The sequence below is a fragment of the Nuphar pumila genome, chromosome 15, assembly GCF_984573655.1.
Source record: "Nuphar pumila chromosome 15, dmNupPumi1.hap1.1, whole genome shotgun sequence".
In the NCBI taxonomy this organism is placed as follows: domain Eukaryota; kingdom Viridiplantae; phylum Streptophyta; class Magnoliopsida; order Nymphaeales; family Nymphaeaceae; genus Nuphar; species Nuphar pumila.
The window spans coordinates 79,013,097-79,033,240 of NC_143263.1; the positions used below are offsets into that span (position 1 = coordinate 79,013,097).

General features: G+C 39.1%; 1 protein-coding gene across 3 annotated transcripts in view; it reads left to right on the plus strand.

Annotated features, from left to right (window-relative positions):
- Positions 1–16,997: 16,997 nt before the first annotated feature.
- Positions 16,998–20,144, plus strand: part of LOC149815707 (uncharacterized) — a 28,035-nt gene continuing 24,888 nt past the window's right edge. For all 3 annotated transcript variants that reach the window (XM_089988255.1, XM_089988256.1, XM_089988257.1), the window contains exon 1: positions 16,998–18,464. In XM_089988255.1, the coding sequence (XP_089844381.1) occupies positions 17,159–18,464 (1,306 nt within the window). In that variant the 5' untranslated portion in view covers positions 16,998–17,158. The remainder of the gene's footprint in view (positions 18,465–20,144) is intronic.

Here is a 20,144-nt window from a genome sequence, read left to right on the forward strand (position 1 = left end):
GAATATCTAATTAGTTCGATGCACATATGAAGGAGCTGCTTTTTGTGCAGGCCATCTTTAGACGCTACACACATTATAAATAAATAAACATTATCTCTTATATATAATAAAAACCTTCAAAGGCAAAATCTAACCTTTGAATCATGGTTTAACATGTCCTCTCTCTCTGTACACACACACACACACACACACACATATATATATATATATGTGTTATACCAAACTTCTCTATAAACATGCTCAGTGGTTGTACGCATGCATAATCTTTTTGTAAAAAGTTACCTCTTAGTGCCTCAGTGAATGAATAAGTTGATGGGTCAATTTGGCCTGCAAAAGGATAAGGAAATTGGTGATCAAATATGGAGAGAGAACCATAGAAAGGAAGATGAATGGTGAATTAGGAGGGAGAATTAACAAGAGAGAGAGAGAGAGAGAGAGAGAGAGAGAGAGAGAGAGAGAGAGAGAGAGAGAGAGAGAGAGAGATGAATGGTGAGTTGGGCAATGGTCTGTATGACATGCTTACCTTTGATGGTGTAACCAGGTGAAGAGGCAGCGCTTGGGATGGTGGAATGGCGAAAAGACCTTGACTCCCTAAAGCTTTTGATGGTTGCTGCAGAAAGTTGGGAGATGCTTCTGCCTGTCTCACTTGCATCCCCTGTAATGCACGCCTGTAGCAGCAACCCTTCTTCATGTTCAAATCTTAAAGGTTTGACACCATGGTCCATCCTTCAAGAGGGAGAGAGATAGGGTGGTGGGAGGACAGGGAGGGAGATAGATGAAAGAAAAGTTATCCCACTTTTTTGGTTTTTTGAATTCATTTTTGATTGCTGTTATGATTGCTTTTGTAGAATGAGGGTGGGCTTAGATGCAGTTTCAATTTTGTCTGTGTTGGGTTGCTTTCATTCTGCCTAGTTGAAGAGCAAGTGTGAAATTTTTTGTGTATAAAAAGTTGTGCCTCTATTGGGAGAATCGGCCGAGCCGTCTCAGGTTATGTTAGTCATCACACTGCATCAGTCATACGAAATCCATTCATCCCTACCTTGTTATTTTATTGTCATACCCCTTGTTAGATTTCAATAGAATCCACATTGCAGCGTCGCTGCATGGTGGGCATGAGCGACCTGCCTGACTGCCATCCATCTTAACATTTCTTGAGATGGGTGCGGTGTCCATCTTGATAAATGCCGCTGCATACAAAATTAACTCTTTTGTTATTATGGGTTGTTTTCGTCAAATCTGACACCACAGTGATCTGCATTTTAATTAATCCCCAGAATCCAACTTGTATGCTGGATTTTCTGGCGATTCAAAAACCAACGACAGCAAAAGCGCCAAAATGTCATGATTAAAAAGTTTTGTTTTTTTTTTTGAAAAGCAAAATTGAAGAATAGATTCCTATCAACTTGGCCATGTTGAATTCATCTATGGCGTTAAAATCTCACGAGGAGTATGACGTTAAGGTAGGAAGACAGGGGATGGATGACTGGTTCCGGATAGGGATGGCAGTGACAAGGTCTCCACCCCCGCCCCGTTTCAAAATCTGAACATCCATCTCTGCACGGGGATGGATTTTAACCTCCACCTCCATCCCTCTTTCATGTCCTTCATCTCTGGTCAAAATGGGGGCGAGGTGGGGTGGGGCGCGTTTCCCCTTAGTCTATAGTCAAGGATTGGAGACGGGGTGGGGCGGGGCTAGGTGGGGATTGGGACGGGGATGGGGCGGGACGAGGAAAAGCGTAAGTCCATCTTCGCCTCCAACCCTACACGGGGATAGATTTTAACCTTCATCCCTGCCTCCATCCCCGTTTCATGCCCTTCATCCTCGGTCCAAACGGGGGGAGACAGGGCGGAGCCCCGTTATCCCCCGGTCCACTGCCTATCCCTAGTTCGGGATCCATCAGTCATCTCATTCAATGGTGTCTCCTTATCCTGACTTATGCCACACTCGTGGTCTGATGAGTTCAATGAAAGCTGCAAGCTGGTCATTGTCGACCATGAATGGTGCCTCCCAAATGAGTGGGATCAATTCTTTGATTCTTGCCAACTATGTCATAGGGCCGGGTACTCTAGTTGGGCTCCTGTGTGTAGGAGACACGACACGCCATGCACACATGCCTGACCTGACCCGGCCCGGCTTTCTCTCTCTCTCTGCTGCAAGGCCCTCTTTTTTTTTTCGTTTCTCTGCAACTCGGCGACAACCATGGCTGCCAGCCCTCAAACCGGAAAAGAGAAGAAGAAAGAAAGCAAACGTCCTTACCTCATCGCCGGCTGGATTCCAGGTATGCTCTCTGAATTTTTTTCTTCTTGTCTTTTAATAAGTTTTTATATTTTATTATTTATAAATATGTTTTTCTATTTGATAAATACAAAAACTAAATATTAGAAATACGTGTCCTTGTGTTGTATGGAGTCTGTATCACATCCACATGGTTGCCAACTTTAAGAGGGTCATGCTAAGTCACACAGAGTCGCAACTCCAGCAAAACTTTTCTGAGATGTAGAGCTGGGCAAGAGTGCATAGGGCACATGCTCAGCAACTTCAAGTTGACGCTCACCACTTGGTCAAAGTGGATCAAGTTTTAGAAAAACTCAGGCTGATGATCCAAAACCAAGCCGAGCCCTGGTCCAGTTGAGTCTATAGTTGAGACAGGAATAAGACGCTTCACTGGGTACCTGTGCCAGAAGTACCGAGACAACTTGGGAGTCATTCTACTAAAAGTGGACTCTGCTTTTCCGAACTTTTAAGAGTTAAAAATGCCACATTAAGAGTGTGGACAAGAATTCACACACATCAACGTCTTACTGACTTTGCCAATTCTAAAATTTTGGTTTATGACTAACAAACATCTATCTGTATTATTATGGAGATGTTTTTTGGAATATTTCAAAATACTGACTTGTACAAATTATCGAAAAGAGTAATAATTAAAATCAAAGCATTGGTAAAAAAAAACAACTAGTAATTCTTATTACAGTATTCCTTCATATAATACATGTTTTTTGACAGGACGTCACAAGTTTGAAACCCACATGTGGCATCCCTTGGGTAAGGTCGAAGCTAGGTCTACTCCCCCGGTGGGTAGGGGACCTCAAATTTTTATCAACTGGAAGCCAGCCAATTCATGTGCCGTCAGTGATTTGAGAAGGATACTGTTTTCCTTGGATTATCCAGAAAAGAAAGTTTTAATACTACCTATATAGGTATAGGTGTTGAAGTCATCACATCCTAGCACTTGGTGACCCGGAGCCACCCATATAAGTATTAACCGGGTTTGGGTTCGGGTCCCTCTATCGGATCACAAAAATAGAATCTCATACCCGAACCTACATTTAAAATTTTTATTTTTATTAAAAATATATATAAAATACTCAGGTTGGGTAGGATATCCGACAAAAATCATGACACAAAGCCGGCCCACATAATTCTCAAGTCAGGTTTGGGCCTGCTCATACCCGGAAAAAGTGTTCAGGTCGGGTACCTGATACAAAGTGGACCTGTTGACAGCCCTATTCACAAGCGCTTCTACCCGATGAAAGAAGCTCTTGTGGGTAGGGTGGTCATCGGGCATGCTCAATCCCGACCTGTTTAGAGCTCGGTTCACCGGGTATTAAGTGTGGCCCGGTCCGGAGATGACCCGGTTCATTTACTAAAGGGCTCGGTTCTTAACGATCTCAGGTTTGAAGAGCAGCCCATGATGGGACCCATTGGCCCATTGGAGTAATGTGAAGTGAGTCAGGCCCAACCCAAATTCATTTATAAATGGTAATAATTAACTTTTCATACACCCAATTAATTATCTTTTTAGTTTTCATAAAATTAATCTAACTAATTAGGTATAATAGTAATAATTACAAAGTTTCTATGTAATGGTTAATTTTTTATTTTTATATTATTAAAAAATTAATAAATAACTATGTCCCATCAGGCCGGCCCAAGCCTAGTACCTAACAAGACCGAGCCTAAAACTGTGGCCCAAACCCAGCCCACGGCAGGCCGAGTCGGCTTGGCTCATCAGGCTGCGCGGCCCATTGCCCACCCCTTCTTGTTCTTGTGAATAAAACATGACTATATTGAGTGTTATTTTTTTTCCATAATTCTAAAAACAAGAGTGCCTTATGGTTTTCCTTCTTCATGTTAAAATTGTCTTCAACGAAAAAGTAAATAATTGAAATCATAATTTGCATAAAGTAGTACTGTTAGAAAGATTAGTTATGCTAAAGATAGTAACAAGACCGATCATGATCAACCTTGTCATCCTAGGAATAACAACCATATCCCCCATCCCAAGGAAATTGTCAAGCAAAATCGGATCCACGATTTCAGGAATATCAAAACTGAAAGTAATCAAATGAGTATCGATGAATCTGGCAGGATTGAGCTATGCAAATCTATCGTTAAGATTTAGGCTACTTTCGGGTTGTGCCTAACTTGCATTGTATTTAAGTTGTTCTTGGCTTTCAATGAATAATAAGGTGCAAGGATAGTTTGGGCGGTGGATGTAAGTTCTTATTGAACTGAACCACGTTATTTCTTGTGTTCTCTCTTCTGCTCTTTCTTTTCTATATGGTATAAGAGCTGATTCTTTGATTTTTCATTATGTCGTCTTCAAACCAGTTTTCGTACCCATCGACTCTTAATTAATGTGTCGAACTTTGTTTCTTTGAAACTGAATCAGGACAACTATCTTTTGTGGAAGACGCAGATCTTGGCACTCATTGAAAGTCAGGACCTTCAAGGTCTTATAACAGGAGAAATTCTAACTCCATCACAGTTTCTTCTTGAAGACAATGGAACGTCGACCAAAGGGGATGTCAATCCCACCTTTGTTGCATGGCAGAAATCTGATCATCTCCTTAAAGGGTGGATAACTAGCACCCTGTCTGAAAGTGTGTTGGGACTTGTCGTTGGTTTAGACACGTCTCGAGACATTTGAAATGCTCTTCTTGAGTCCTTTGCTCAAGAATCTCAAGAGCATGAGTTTCACCTAACTCAACTCTTAACGACCTTGGAGAAAAATGATGATCCTCTTTCTGAATATGTCAGAAAATTCAAGAGCATATGTGACAACCTCTCTGCTATTGGAAAACCAGTTTAAGATAGAGCTCGTGTCTTTTGGCTTCTTCAAGGATTAGGAGAAGGATATGAATCCTTTGTCACCTGTATGTTAAAACCACCAGTTCCTTTATATAGGAATGTTGTTCCCCTTCTTCAGAGTTTCGATGCTCGACATAAGATTCAGACCAATCCTCCCTATATGGCCATGATCAATCAAAGAAGAAGTGGCTGGCGCGGCCGTGGTGGCAGATTTTTTACATGCGGGCCAGGATTTAATCAATTCAAAGGCAATTCTGAGCAATCTTCTAAGCCTAATGATGACAAGAAAAGTAAGAAAATCATTGTCTGCCAGATTTATGGAAAGCGATATCACTCGGCTATCAAATGTTTTGAACGTTTCAACCACGCCTATCAAGCTGAATCCTCTCATACGACTCTTGCTGCCATGACCCTTGCTGATAATCAGGATACCTAGTGGTTCGCCGATACAGGAGCATCAACTCACATGACAAGCAATCAAGGTAAAATTCGAAATTTACACCCCAATCATGGTAAAGATATTGTTATGACCAACAATGGTAAATATATGTGCATTTCGCATGTCGGAGAAGCCTCCATCGGTAGTTCAAAAATGCCTTCCTCTGAACAATGTTCTTTATGTTCCTGAGTTAAAGAAGGATTTACTATCAGTTAGTCAACTCATTAGCGATATGCCTTATAACTTTGAATTTTCTGCTACTGGTTGTGTCATAAAAGACAAGAAAACATGGTAGATAATAGCGCAGGGGAGTAAAAGTGAAGGACTATTTTCTTCATGAAACAATAACTTTATTTTCTCATCGATTTAAGTGTGTTTCAGCTAAAGCTTGGCATGAGCGCCTTGGGCATCCACACATGGGAATCGTGCAACACATTCACAAGAATAATTTCAGCTAAAGCTTGGCATGAGCGCCTTTGTCCTAGTTGCCAAATGGGAAAATCATGTAGACTTCCCTTCATGGATCATGATCGTGTTAGTCAAGAACCTTTTAAAAAAGTTCATTCTGACGTGTGCAGACCTACCTCAGTGATCTCTCATCTCAAATATAAGTTTTATGTTATCTTCGTTGATGATTTCAGTAGATTTACTTGGCTTTATCCGATGAAAAAGAAGTCAGATTTTTTTGAATGCTTCTCTCACTTTAATTACTATGTTGAAAGACAGTATGGCAAACACATTAAAATATTTCAATCAGATGGAGGTGGAGAATTCATTAGCCAAAGATTTTCTACTCTTCTCGGAAGCATGGGTGTCAAACAACAGTTTTTCTGCCCCCACACCCAATCACAAAATGAGGTGGCCAAAAGGAAACATAGAAATATAGTTGAGCTTGGATTGACAATGCTTATTCTTGTTCATGTCCCTAAGAGATTTTGGTTTGAAGCTTTTAGTTCAGCCATTTTTCTAATCAATCGGTTACCCTCGTCAACTCTTCAAATGATTTCACCCTATCAGAAGTTGAATCATAAGCAACCATATTACTCTTTTCTCCGGGTTTTTGGGTGCAGGTGTTTTCCTTATTTAAGGGACTACACCAAGAATAAATTTGACCTGAGATCTCTGCATTGTGTTTTCTTTGGCTATAATGCTTATCATAAATGATATATTTGTTTGTATCCCAGAACTGAACCATTTTATATTTCTCGACATGTGTTTGATGAAAGCACTTTTCCTTATCAAAGTCCTTCCTCTCTTTATGATACAAGTACCACTGAGACAAATTATTGTACTTTCAAAGATATGGACTGTTGGCAGATTTATGATTCATCTTCATGCGAGGCGGACATCACCTATACTGATCCTTGGTGTACCAATCGTGGGGATGTTAAAGCTTCCAATGACCACATAAGCCGATCGATTTTTCAAGCTCGCAATACTGTTGAAGATATTGAGGCTATCACTGATCAAGGATCACGACCTGGCGATGAGACCAACTTGAAAAATGAAAGATCAACTCAACATACTTTCCCCAATGATCCTCATCCAGATGTTTCTGAACTATTAGTTCCTTCCATTCCATATGAGAATGAAAACTTACCTACTCAAGGGTTCATTGGGTATATTGAAGAACCGAACCAAAGCAATCGGTCCACCGTTACTCATGAAAATTTTGTCACCCCTCCTCGAAGCATGATAACTAGATCTATGACAGGTATTTCTAAGCCCAATCCTAAATATGCCAACTTGCATGAACTTTATCCAAATATACTCAAAGAACCCATGAGTGTTCAAGAGGCATTATCTCACCCTGGGTGGAAAAGAGCTACGGACGAGGAAATGCAAGCCCTCTGGTCCAATAACACCTGGGAGCTTGTTCAATCAACCCCAGACATGAATATTGTTGGGTCTTTAAAACAAAATTGAAGGCCGACAGGACTCTTGAAAAACTGAAGGCACGTCTTGTCACCAAGGGTTTCACTCAGGTAGTGGGCATCGATTTCCATGATACTTTCTCCTCTGTTATCCGACCCAATAGTGTTCGAATAGTTCTCTTAGTTGCTATGGTTAAAAGATAAAGTATTCGATAACTCAACATTAAAAATGCCTTGTTGCATGGTTTTCTCTCAGAAGAGGTTTTCATAAGACAACCAACTGGATATGAGGATGCTATTCATCCCAATTACGTTTATAAATGATCTCGAGCCATCTATGAGCTCAAGCAGGCTTCACGAGCCTGGTTTTCCTGGCTAAGCACATTTCTCTTGGATTATGGATTTCATGTCAGCCAAGCTGATCTCTCTATGTTCGTATATTATGAATCCGAAGCTATTTTGGTTCTCTTAATTTATGTTGATGATATGATCTTGACTGGGAGTGATTCTAACCTCTTAGAAAAGTTTGTCAAAAGTCTTCAACAAGAATTCTCTGTCAAAGACCTTGGAAAGCTTCACTACTTTCTTGGGATAGAGGTCAATTGGAAGGAGAGTGGACTTCTTTTAAGTCAAACAAAATATGCTTCCGACATTCTTGAAAAGGCAAAAATGCTCGATTGCAAGCCTTGCCGAACTCCTATGAGTGAAAAATATAAGGATATTAAATAAGATCCCTTTTGTGATCCTACCTTTTACAGGAAAATTGTTGGATCCTTGCAATATTTAACACTCACAAAGCCAGAATTATCCTTCGATGTTAACTATGTCAGTCAATTCATTCATGAACCTCTTGAGATCCATTATCACATTGTTAAGAGAATCCTTCCATACGTTAAAGGAACCATTGATTTTGGGTTGCATATAATATCTCAAAGTTCTCTCGAGTTATATGGCTTCTCATATTCTGATTGGGCTGGGTGTCAAACTACAAGGAGATCTACATCTGGATTTTGTGTCTTCTTGGGGGCCAACTGTGTGTCTTGGAACACCAAAAAGCAAAGGACCGTGGCTCGATCAAGTGCCAAGGTTGAGTATCGAGCCATGGCCTAGACAACAACAGAAATAACATGGTTGCAGCTTATTCTTAAAGTCGTTGGAGTTCGAATTTTAAAAGTTCCTATACTTCATTGTGACAATATGAGTGCACTTCATATGACAACCAACCATGTTTTTCATAACAGATCCAAGCACATACAGATTGATTTTCACTATGTGCGAGAAAAGGTTGCTGAAGGGCAACTAGCTACAAAGTTTATCAGATCTCAATATCAATTAGCAGACGTCTTTACTAAATCTTTTGGCAAAAGATAATTTGAACAACTCAGAAATAATCTTGGTTTGTGCAGACGGCTTGATTTGAGGGAGGCTGTTAGAAAGATTAGTTATGCTAAAGATAGTAACAAGACCGATCACGATCAGCCTTGTCATCCTGAGAATAACAACCGTATCCCCCATCCCAAGGAAATTATCAAGCAAAATCGGTGTGATCTTAATTGGAATTCAGTGCAGTATTATCTTTTTAATGAGGCAGTCTATCAGAACGAACCGGGCCACAGACTTGGATTAGCTGTGATCTTAATTGGAATTTGTGATGATGATCCATACACAAGGCCGTGATTATGAAATGCATTTATGAAATATTTTACTAATCCAGTTTCTATAAGCAAAAACACAGTTTACTAGTTACATGAAATTCAGAAGTCCAAAAATTTCAGGATTTTTGAGATATGCATCCATTTTCTTTTCATTGCAGGTCTATGAACCTTGATCACAAAGATACAGGTATGATACAACACACGACGCGAGTACTACATGCAAATTCAAAAACTTTTGAGAAAAAAGGCCACGAGGACATGAGTTTTTTAATCTTTTAATTAATAAAAAAGTATTTTTGATACTTTAATACATTAAAAATGCATTTTTAGGGACATATTACTAAAACTTAGTTAAATGTCAGTATCTGTGTCATCGTATCCCAGCGTGTTTGGTCATGTCATCAGGCACACCAACAAAATGGCGTGTCCTTGTCAACAGTTGAGAATGCAAAAGCTTATAGCATTGTCTCACCTAATTATGCTCAAAGCTTGCATTAAAAAAGAAAAGAGATTTAAAACTATGGATGTTTATCATGTAGTATGCCATATATATATATATATATATATATATATATATATATATATATATATATATATATATATATATATATATATATATATATAGAGAGAGAGAGAGAGAGAGAGAGAGAGAGAGAGAGAGATGTGTATCTTCCAAACCATTTATCTTTTCAGACCTTAAAAAAACATATTTATCCAAGTTTTTTTGATTAATTCAAACCTATAAATGTGTTTATTATTGCTTATTTACTAAAAAACATGTTTTGGATCAAATAAATTTAACAAGAATTCTTGATTTTTAATTAATCAAATTTTTGATACAATATATGCCATTGATTTTTTTATTGAGTTAAAAATGTATCTAAACATCAAAAGAGCTTAAACTAATACATTTTTTATACTAAATAAAGCATAGAGCTATGGGTTTAAATTAAAGAAAAATACATGCAACTATATTTTCTAAAAGTGTCTCGAAGATAAATGATGTTATAAGATACACATTTCTCTCTCTCTCTCTATATATATATATATATATGTGTGTGTGTGTGTGTGTGTGTGTGTAGTCCATGCATGAAAAAGTTAGTATTTGAGCGACCTATGCATGAGCACAGTTGCATGATAGGGACACACCATTTTTGGCCTTGTGCATGTAGTGACCTAACCTGACATCGGGACATGGCACATGACATGCCCATGACACATATAGACATTATTTTATTATTTTTTAATAAAATTCAATAGTTTTAATAAAATATATCAATGATAAATATATTTCATATCTTAAAACATAAAAAAAATGTTTTGATTAATTAAATAATTGAAAAAATTGTCCTTGTGTTGTAGTGCAATCACGTTGCACACTGTATTTTGTTGCGCACCTGATCTGCCTCTATGTTTTGGAGGGCCCCACAACTGACAAGCTGTGTTTCAGATATGAAATGCGTGTCAGGTGTGCGCAGTGTGACTGCACTTGATCGGTGTGTCCCTTGGTACAATGACAATGCCAATAGAAACTGTCTCCAGTGGGCGAGGGAAAGCACCCTGGAATTTTACACGTATCTGGATATTTGTTTGGCTAGAAATACGGACAGATAGCAACTGACATGCAAAATTCAGGAGTCGTCATCATCATCCATCAAGTGAAGTACCCTACCCATAGGCTCTAGATAGCATCCAGGGATGGGCATCGGGCCGGGCCGGCTGGCCCAGACCCATTTAGAGCTCGGCCTGGAGATGGCCTGACCCATTTACTCATGGGCTTAGTTTTGGCTCGGTTCTTAATGAGCTCAAGTTTGAACAGCAGCCCCATGACCCGACTCAATAGGCCGATGCAAAGCTGGTCGGGTTCAGCCCAACCCGACTCAAACCTATTTGCAGGTTATTTTTTAATAAATTAATTTCTTGGTGTTGGCTCATGCTCTCTCTCCTTCTCTTATAATGTTCATCAATCACCCTGTACCACTGAGACCTAGGGGTGGCAATGGGGTAGGGTGGGCCGATCGGGTCGGCGGGTCAGCATACCTCAACCAGAACCTGACCCACTTATTAAACTGGTCGGCTGTGGCAAACACGAACCCGACCCATTTAATAAATGGGTAATTAACCCGACACAACACGGTTAATAAACGGGTTGGTGGGTGGGTTGGCAGATTGGGTCGGTGGGTCAGCATACCTCAACACGAACCTGACCCGTTTATTAAACGGGTCGGCTGTGGCAAATACGAACCCGACCCATTTATTAAACGGGTAACTTGACATGACACTGTTAACCCGTTTAATAAACGGGTGGGTCGGGGTCGGGTAAACGGGTTGGCAGGCGGGTCGGGTTGGGTAAACGGGTTGACCCGCCCACTTAACCCGTTTATTAAATGGGTCAGCCGGGTTGACATACCCCTAACACGAACCCGACCCGTTTAATAAACGGGTTAGGCGGGTCGACCCGTTTACCACACAAACCCGTTTAAGCCAAACCCAAACCCGGTTAAGAAGCGGGTTGGCGGGTCGTGTCAGATTTTGCCACCCCTGAGACCTAGTCTTTCTTTGCCCAAATAAAAAAACCTCCATATGGCAATTTAATTTTTTTTTTTTTTTTAAGTATGTCTAGGGTGGCCATGGGGTTTGAACAACTAATACCAGCTAATAGTAATAATTAACAAGTTTTCATGTATTCAATTAATTATCTTTTTAATTTTCATAAAAGTAATACAACTAATTAGGTAAAAAGTAATAGTTACTAAGTTACTATGTAATTAGTTAATTTTTGTAATTTTATATTACTAAAAAATTAATTAAATAGCTCAAGCTCATTGGGCTGGCCCGGTAGCCCATGGGCCGACCCAGACCTGGCCCATGTATATAACGAACTGGATTTTGACCTGGTAGCTAATGATCTCGAACTTAAAACCTTGACTCAAAACCAGCACATAACGGGCCGGGTCGACTTCTCACCGGGCCGCCCGACCCGTTGCCCATCCCTAATAACATCGATATGTTTCTTGATAAGAACAAGCATGTGACAGCCAATAGCCGTGCACCACATCCTTGCATGCAGTGTGTCATCACCAGGGGATGATATTAACAGAAAAAGTGAAAAGAACAGTGAAAAGTTTAAATATGAAACCAAGTTTTTTATTTGGAGGTCAAAAACTCAGCTAGACTTTATATTGTATGCAGCGCTGCTACATGCTGAGCATGCAGCGGCATGCCAAAGAACCAAAGTCCACCCCTAGGTCTTGATTAAATCTTTTGTCCACTAAGTTGGCCTTGGCCTTGAGTCGCTCTAATTAATGTTCCGTCACTTTTGAGTTTAATTTTTTAAAATCCACTTGGTCCCAATAACATTCATATCAAGTTTTCTTGGAATCAACTTGCTTGATGACATCTATGATGACTTGAGGCAGCTTTCACTGAACGTGTCATGGACAGTGAGAGTAAGCAAATATTTAGGGTTATAGGCTTCAACTCTAGCTTTCATCTTGGTGACCATGGGATGACTGTTTTGAGTTGAGGAATGAGATGATATCTCTTGTTCTATCATCTCATTCTCAACTCTATTCTCAGCATGAATGTCAACATTAACAGTCTGGATATCATCTTTAACCTCAAGCTAAATATTGACATGTTGTTTCATCAATAAGATCATCATTCCTACAACATATTCTAACGTTATGAGCATCACTCAAACGATCACCATTCTAACTTGTTAGAGGGGAATTTCCAGGACTAAAAGGCACATTCCAATCTGGAAAACTAATCCCATCCTCATTGTTTTTCGCTGTCGGGAAAAGCTGACCGGATTTTCTATAAGGGAAGACACCTTCATCAAAGACGACAGACGACGTATCTTGAGATACAAACACGGTCCTAAGGAGGGTATAAGCACCTATGTCCCTTATGATGTTTGTTGTATCCAAGAAACACACATGACATGGACTTGGATTCAAACTTAGATTTGGCATAGTCTTTCAAATATGGGAAGCATAGAGACCCAAAGGTTCTCAAACATGTATAATCAGGTAGTTTTTTAAGCACAAGTTTAAAAGGTGACTTCACATTGAGATTGAGCATTCAAATTTGATTAATCAACCACATGGCTGTTCAAAAAGCTTCGACCCATAAGCGAGCTGGTAAATGACTATGAAATGACACTCAAACCAAGCTCAGTACTTAGTGTGATGCCGCTCAACTAATTTGTTTTGTTCAGGCGTTTTAGGACACACCTTAATGTGATGCATTCCATTAGATTTTATATATTCAATGAGGTTTTTGTTGTTATATTCACCCCCTTCGTCGGATTGAAAAACTAGGATTTTTTTTTGTTAAATTGGTTTTCAACCTTATTGTGAAACTCAATGAATATAGTAAACAATTGTGACTTGGCCTTAAAGCATGTAAATCCACGTGAAGCAAGAATATTCATCAATAAATACTGCATAAAATCTAAATTCTAAATAAGATTTAACTAGTGCTGAACTCCAAAGGTCACTATAAACCTTAGCAAACACTTCTTGACAGTGCTCTTCAACTGAAAGGAAGGGAAGTCTACGTCTTCCTCATTTGACAAATAACACAAACTGAAATATCATTATTCTTGGCACTTATTTCAATCTGTTTATTTTTCTCAAGGAATTCAACTACCTTGCAGTGGATGTGCTCCAGCTTACAATGCCACGTATCATGATCTGCTGTCTGAGACCTAGTCGAGAAAAAAGCTTGACCATATCCATCCATTTTAACCCATACAGGTCACTTATCATGCTCCCTACCACAATTATTCTATGATTTCTCTTGTCCTTTATGGTAAACACATTAGATCTCATGGTAGATATTGCCATCATATGCACTATATGAATGCATACACACACAAATATATATATATATATATATATATATATATATATATATATGCTCATGTATAAATATAAAGTTTTGGATTTTTTTTTTAAATTTAAGGCTTTGGTAGAAAACTTGTTTAGCAGAAAAATTATGTTTTTTCATATTAACTCGGGTGAAGAATATCGGTCTGTGTCAAAATATTTGGATTCATGCAATATTGGTCATCAGATTGTGTACCTTCACAGGCATTGTAATTCCCTAAAATTTATAACCCAAAAATATGAGAGTTTTTTTATGCAAAGCCTTATCTATGGCATTATTCTATCTGGATTCTGGACTAAGCTCTAAAGAGTTAGCTTGTGCACAAGCGCTAACATTTAGTATCCCACTAGAATTGAGTTTGAGAAAGAGATAACCAAGGATAAAAACCCTGAATCAAATAAATACCGAAAATACAATGAAAAACAGTCATTTGATTTTAGTTAAAAATTTAGGATGGGTTATACATATGATAACTCGACATGGGATTGAATCTAGTTTTCGCATTGGATTTGGGTCCAGGTTCAACTCATGATTCAATTCTAACTAAAAAATTTGATATCCAATTAGTAAATAAACAATATCATTCATGAATTTAATTGAATTATTTAGAAACATAATCAAATAATTAACAAATTATAATCAATTCATAAAGTGTTTTCAAAATAAATCCAAGATCTAAGAATTGATCATTGGTACCATCGGCAACATCTCGTCATCGCCTCAACTTTCTACTCTTTACCTAAATATTAATAATATAAGAGTCAGATTCATCAAGTCTCAATAGAAATACAATAACAATTTCTGCATATACAAAACTAAGTATACATGAAAATGAATGATTCTTTTAGAGTATACACAAAGCAATTTAGCAATCATCATGCATTCATATGGATAACTACAATAGTTAAACTCATGTAGCATATTAAGAGAACATATCATTGATTAAACATCAACCTCATCAAGGGCATACTTTCAACACATATATAACATAAATACAATTGCATAATAAAAAAGTAAACATATTCAACTAATGTATTATTTTCTTTGCTTACCAGTCTTATTGGGTACTCGAAGGATATGACACAAACACAAACAAGTTTACTTGGGGTTTATTATGCTATGTATTTTAGTTTTTTCGAGTTACTAACCAAGTCAGGATCTACTGGTAGAGATCCACTGCCGAGAGAAGCTTTTTCAGTGGCATAAAACAAACATGATCGATCCTACAACTCTGCAGAGTCCTGAGACATACCACCTAGGTCGCACGGTAGTTTCGACTCTCTAACTTTGAGGATTAATATACAAGTAAGATGCTTCGCTCTTACAAAAACAACAATGTTCATGAGAGTGTTGTACCACCTACCCTCTTCAAGGTAGACTAAGGATTTTCGGTAACATACACCTCTTTCACGATGTACCCAAAATCCAGAATTTTTGATAAAATACATCTCTTTCAAGGTGTACACAAAATCTAAAAATTTGAGTTATTTTTTATTAAGGCCATTGTTTAATGCAACTTATATTTATAGACACCCATCATTCTTTTCTTACGATTAGGGGATAACAAGCTTAAATTGTTTTGTAGCCATATATGCATAGGGTATTTGTGAGCCCATCTAAACTCATTATATTAGATTCCCTCCTATCATTAAAGTTTAATACTTAAAGACCTCATAAATAATAATTTATACATGCTTGCTATAAATTAATTATCATGCATGACATAACTCATAGATGATATTTGGAGAGAGAGAGATTGAAGCTTTACAATCCATTAGAATTCGACAAAGCATTTTAGGGCTTGTTTGGAATCTCATTGCTGGGATGGGCGTTTATGCATTTGGTGGTCCCGAGGTAAAATCTTGGTCAAACTACTTTGGTGGTCCTGTTTGGAATCTCGGTGGTAGGACGGGTGTTTATGTATTTGGGATGGAAAGTGAGGCCCTTTCTCCTTTGTATTTACACTAAATCATGGATTTGGGAGCTACCACTTCTTCAAATGCATAAACTCCTTAAACGTCCTAGTTACATATTCCAAGCAGGTCATTTTGCAAAATCAATTCCCATTCAAATCAAAGTATACTTGAGAAGTGGTATTTGGGAGAGGAAGGATGCGGCAATTACCTTCTCCTTATGGAAGAAACTGAAACAAGGATTATGAAGGAAATAGCTGATGCAAATTCCTTTTTTATTCTTTCCATGCTACCAAATTTTTTGTCTTAAACAACTTAAAGGCTATGTTTGGGAGTCGGTGTCAAGTGGGAGGCTATGAGAGGGGTGATGGGTAGGGAATAAAAAGAGTGGATTTCACCACATCCTTCTATGGTTGTAGTTGAAATCCTGAGATGAGGGCACCCTTCTATGGGTAGGGCTTGCCAAATCTCCTCCACCTCCCTTTCCGTTCCAAATCTCAGGGCACCAAAGGCTGGAGACTGGTGGTGGTGGGGATACACCTGTGTGCCAGTAGAGTTTGATCCGGTGCCATCATCTCAACACCTTCTATATCACCCCCACTGGCCACGAGGGCGCCTCCCAACTACTGGCTTCTAAATATATAGCTTAAATGTACGAAAATGAAAACCTTGGTTTCTCATAACTATTCGGATTCCCTCCAATTCCTTTTCAATTCTTACTTTCCAAACAGATCTCAGTCGAGTTCCGATCCCATCATTATAAGATGGGTTCTATCCTACATTCATTCCTAACCATCCAACCAACAGGTAGGATTGGCCTACATTATGTAAACTGATCCTAATTGTCTAGATGCATCAATTGGAGGGCTTGGATCGACATAGGATCCTTTGTATCCTATATCGCAGGATGCGAACTTTTAGGACCCGAGTCAGAATCGTAATCCAAAACCTGGCTCGGAGATTAACGCCACTCAAATCGCCAAATCCTGTTGTCTGTTTGGACTCCAAGCCTAACCCTCGTGTGTCTACCTACGGACCAATCTCTCAAACATGGTCAACACCTATTCTAGTGGAATGACAAGTAAATTCAAACAGAGTAGACTCAAGAAAAGTTCAACCGTTCAAGTTCCCCAATAAACCAAGGCCTCTCCCCCTCCCCTGAACCAGGAGGACCAGCTCCATGCTGCCGTAGAAGGTGGTAGTGATTATGACAATTGGTCATGGTGGTGGTGGTGGATTGCTGGCCATATTGGTGAGTATGATGAAGGGTTGCAGCAGGTGATGTTATGCAGGCTTGCAGGCTCCATCTCCCCGGAACCCACCACCCTTCTCTGGTGGTTTCTTCCGTCCTTTTCGAACCCATCTCTCGCTCTCTTGCTCTCGTGCACTCTGACTCCTCAATCCTTCTGTACCCACCTTCCCCTTCTCCCTCTCCCTCCCCATTCCCCTCCTTCCGGACCCCCAATTTCATCAACCCACCTTCTTCCTCCGCTTCGTTCCTCCGGCTCCACGACCGTCCGGGCGGCGGCGATGATGGTGGCTGGGTCCTCTTCGTATCCGTGATGCCGGAGAGGGAGGGTGGCGTGCGGACGATGCTCAGAGCGTGGATCCTTCGGAAAGAGGATGGGGGCTTCGTTCGTGCCCGGCTCAAATTCAAGCGGGAGGAGCGAGATGGATCGATCGACGAAGGTGGGGATTTCGGGGTGGCGCTTGATCTTGCTCATGGGTTTTCGGTGAGGACCTCCGGGTCTGTCAATGTCTTTGCGTTGCATTCGTTGTCTGAGAAGAAAATTTGGGTCATGGGTGCGAAACTGGGGGTTGTGGGTGGTAGTGGGGAAGGGTCTGTTGCTGTTGATATGGTGAAGTGTGCTGTTATAGATTGCGTTTTGCCGGTTTATGCGATAAGACTCTTGATGGGCCATATGATCTTGGGGGAGGATAATGGGGTTAGGGTTTTCCCACTGAAGGGGCTTGTTAAGGGGAGGAGGAAAGATGGGGGGAAAGCACAGCGTCCGAGTTCGAATTCTAGTGGTTCTCAAACAAATTGCAAAAAAGGTCATGAGGTGGGAACTGGTGGTGGTGATGATTCTTTGAAGGTGAGCGTCAGGAATAATTTCAAGGGTGGCTATTTTCGGCAGAGGGATCAAAGAGTTGGTTTGGAGGTGCACGAGAATGATGGTTTACATGTAGACATATCAAGCTCTAATGGAAATCATGGTGAATCTTATAATCACTTAAAAGGTCTTTCCAAGTTTGAAAATAGTGGTCTGTCCTTTTGTAAATTTACACGAAATGGGATAATTGGAAAGCTGGATAGTGGCAATGTAAACTACAACTCGGCCATGTTTTCTGGTTCTTTGGTTATGCCTGAGAATGGCAAACTTGTGCAGTCAAACGAGTTTATCCACCATAGGCATTTGAATTCAATGGAAGGTATTACTGGCGTTGAGAAATCAGTAGTGAAACATATGATGATTGACACTGAGGATGTGAACCAAACGCTTTTAACACATCCATCACAGGGTTCAGGGATGCCATCAGTTAATTTAAAGGAGATGAAACATGCATTGGATGGGGCAGATAACAGTCTGGGTACGTTGGACACACCTCAATGTTGTTAAGCTGCACATAGCAATTCATATGATTGTTAAGTATGTTTTTTTTTTTTTTCAATTGTAGCAGTTAATCTGGCCTCTTTACTTTTGTCTGTTGCTTTATGGTGTTATTGTTAGAACGGAGATGAAAATTTTCTTTTATTACCAAATCAAGTATCTTAAAATTTTGAAGGAATTTTGGTCATTGATGAATGTACTTGACTGTTTTTTCTCAGAGAGAAAGATGAATATTTTATTCATACAAAAGATCACAAACATGTGTCACACATCTGATTATTTGCTCTTCTGTGAAAATCATGAATATATCTGTATAAGATGCAAGGAATGACAACCATGTCTCTTCAAAATGGGGGATTTAGTAGGTAAGTATGAGTGGTGAAGAGATTTTCTAAAGACCCCTTGATATCAGCACCTTTGCAATTCGATGACAGGTAGTTTGACATGAACTGCTGGCGTCATCCTACACTAATTGTGTTAGCCTATACCAATTTGAATTTTACTGCAGGCTCCACAAGAAGCTTCATCCAAGGCCTAAAGGCTGAAATTTCCTTCATTTTAGGTGCATATTGTGAAGGGTTTGCTCCCTACATAAGTTGGTGGGTGCAGATAGAACTGTACTTGCTAAGTAATGCCACTTTCAGCAATTTCCGTCATTGTCTGGTGCCATGAACAGGGTTTTATAGAATTTTTTAAAACATGAAGAAGTAATAATAGAGAGAGAAAAATAGAGACATGAGGAGCAATATCAGATGGTGCTTAACTGTAGAAGTCTTGCTTTAGTGCTAATTAATATTTTATTGTAAAAGAAGATTTACATAGATGAGATCTGAGGTTTGTGATTTGAAAGTGAATGGTCTCTCCTCCATACCTGAATTTTATATTTAGTGATTAGATCACAATACAATAAATTAATGAAATACCTTTATATAGAGTTCTAAGTTTCCTAGTGATGGTTTTGTTTTTCATGTTAGCAACTTTCCGAATTAGGTAAGTTAATATGTTTACGTCCTCTAAGCATGCTCTCCAGTATCACTAGTGAATTGATTTACAAAACGTGTGTCACGAAAAAAGCATGGATCCCGATGCAAACCGGAATGAACACCAAAAACAAAATAAAATGTATTTAAATACAAGCTCACCATAGAAATAAAGATGGAACACAAGAATTATAAAATGAATAATTTTATTAAGAATGAAATTCAAATAATACAAAGAAGAAATACAAAATTACAAACAACCTCACTACAACACACTCAAACACACAAAAGCCTAAAAACTACCCATCACTCTCTCAACCTTTACACATGCACACACACACATTTATAGAGAAGAGATGAGAGAAGAGGGGAAAAAGGAGATCCCTTCTAGCCATTGGAGAGGGTTCAACGGCTAGAAAAGGTCAACCTAAGTTGACTTAATCAACCTTAGTTGACTAATATATATGTAATATGTATATATATATATTATATGTAACTATATATATAATAATGCATAAAAAAAGATACATTATCTTAACATCCCCCCTCAAACTTATAGTGACTCACTGTAAGTTTGAAAATACAAAAGTGATCCCATTACACAAGATATCGTCACGTTCTTCTATAATACAAATTCTTGAAGGGGCTTCTAGATTTTCCTTGATATGCTTTAAAGGTCT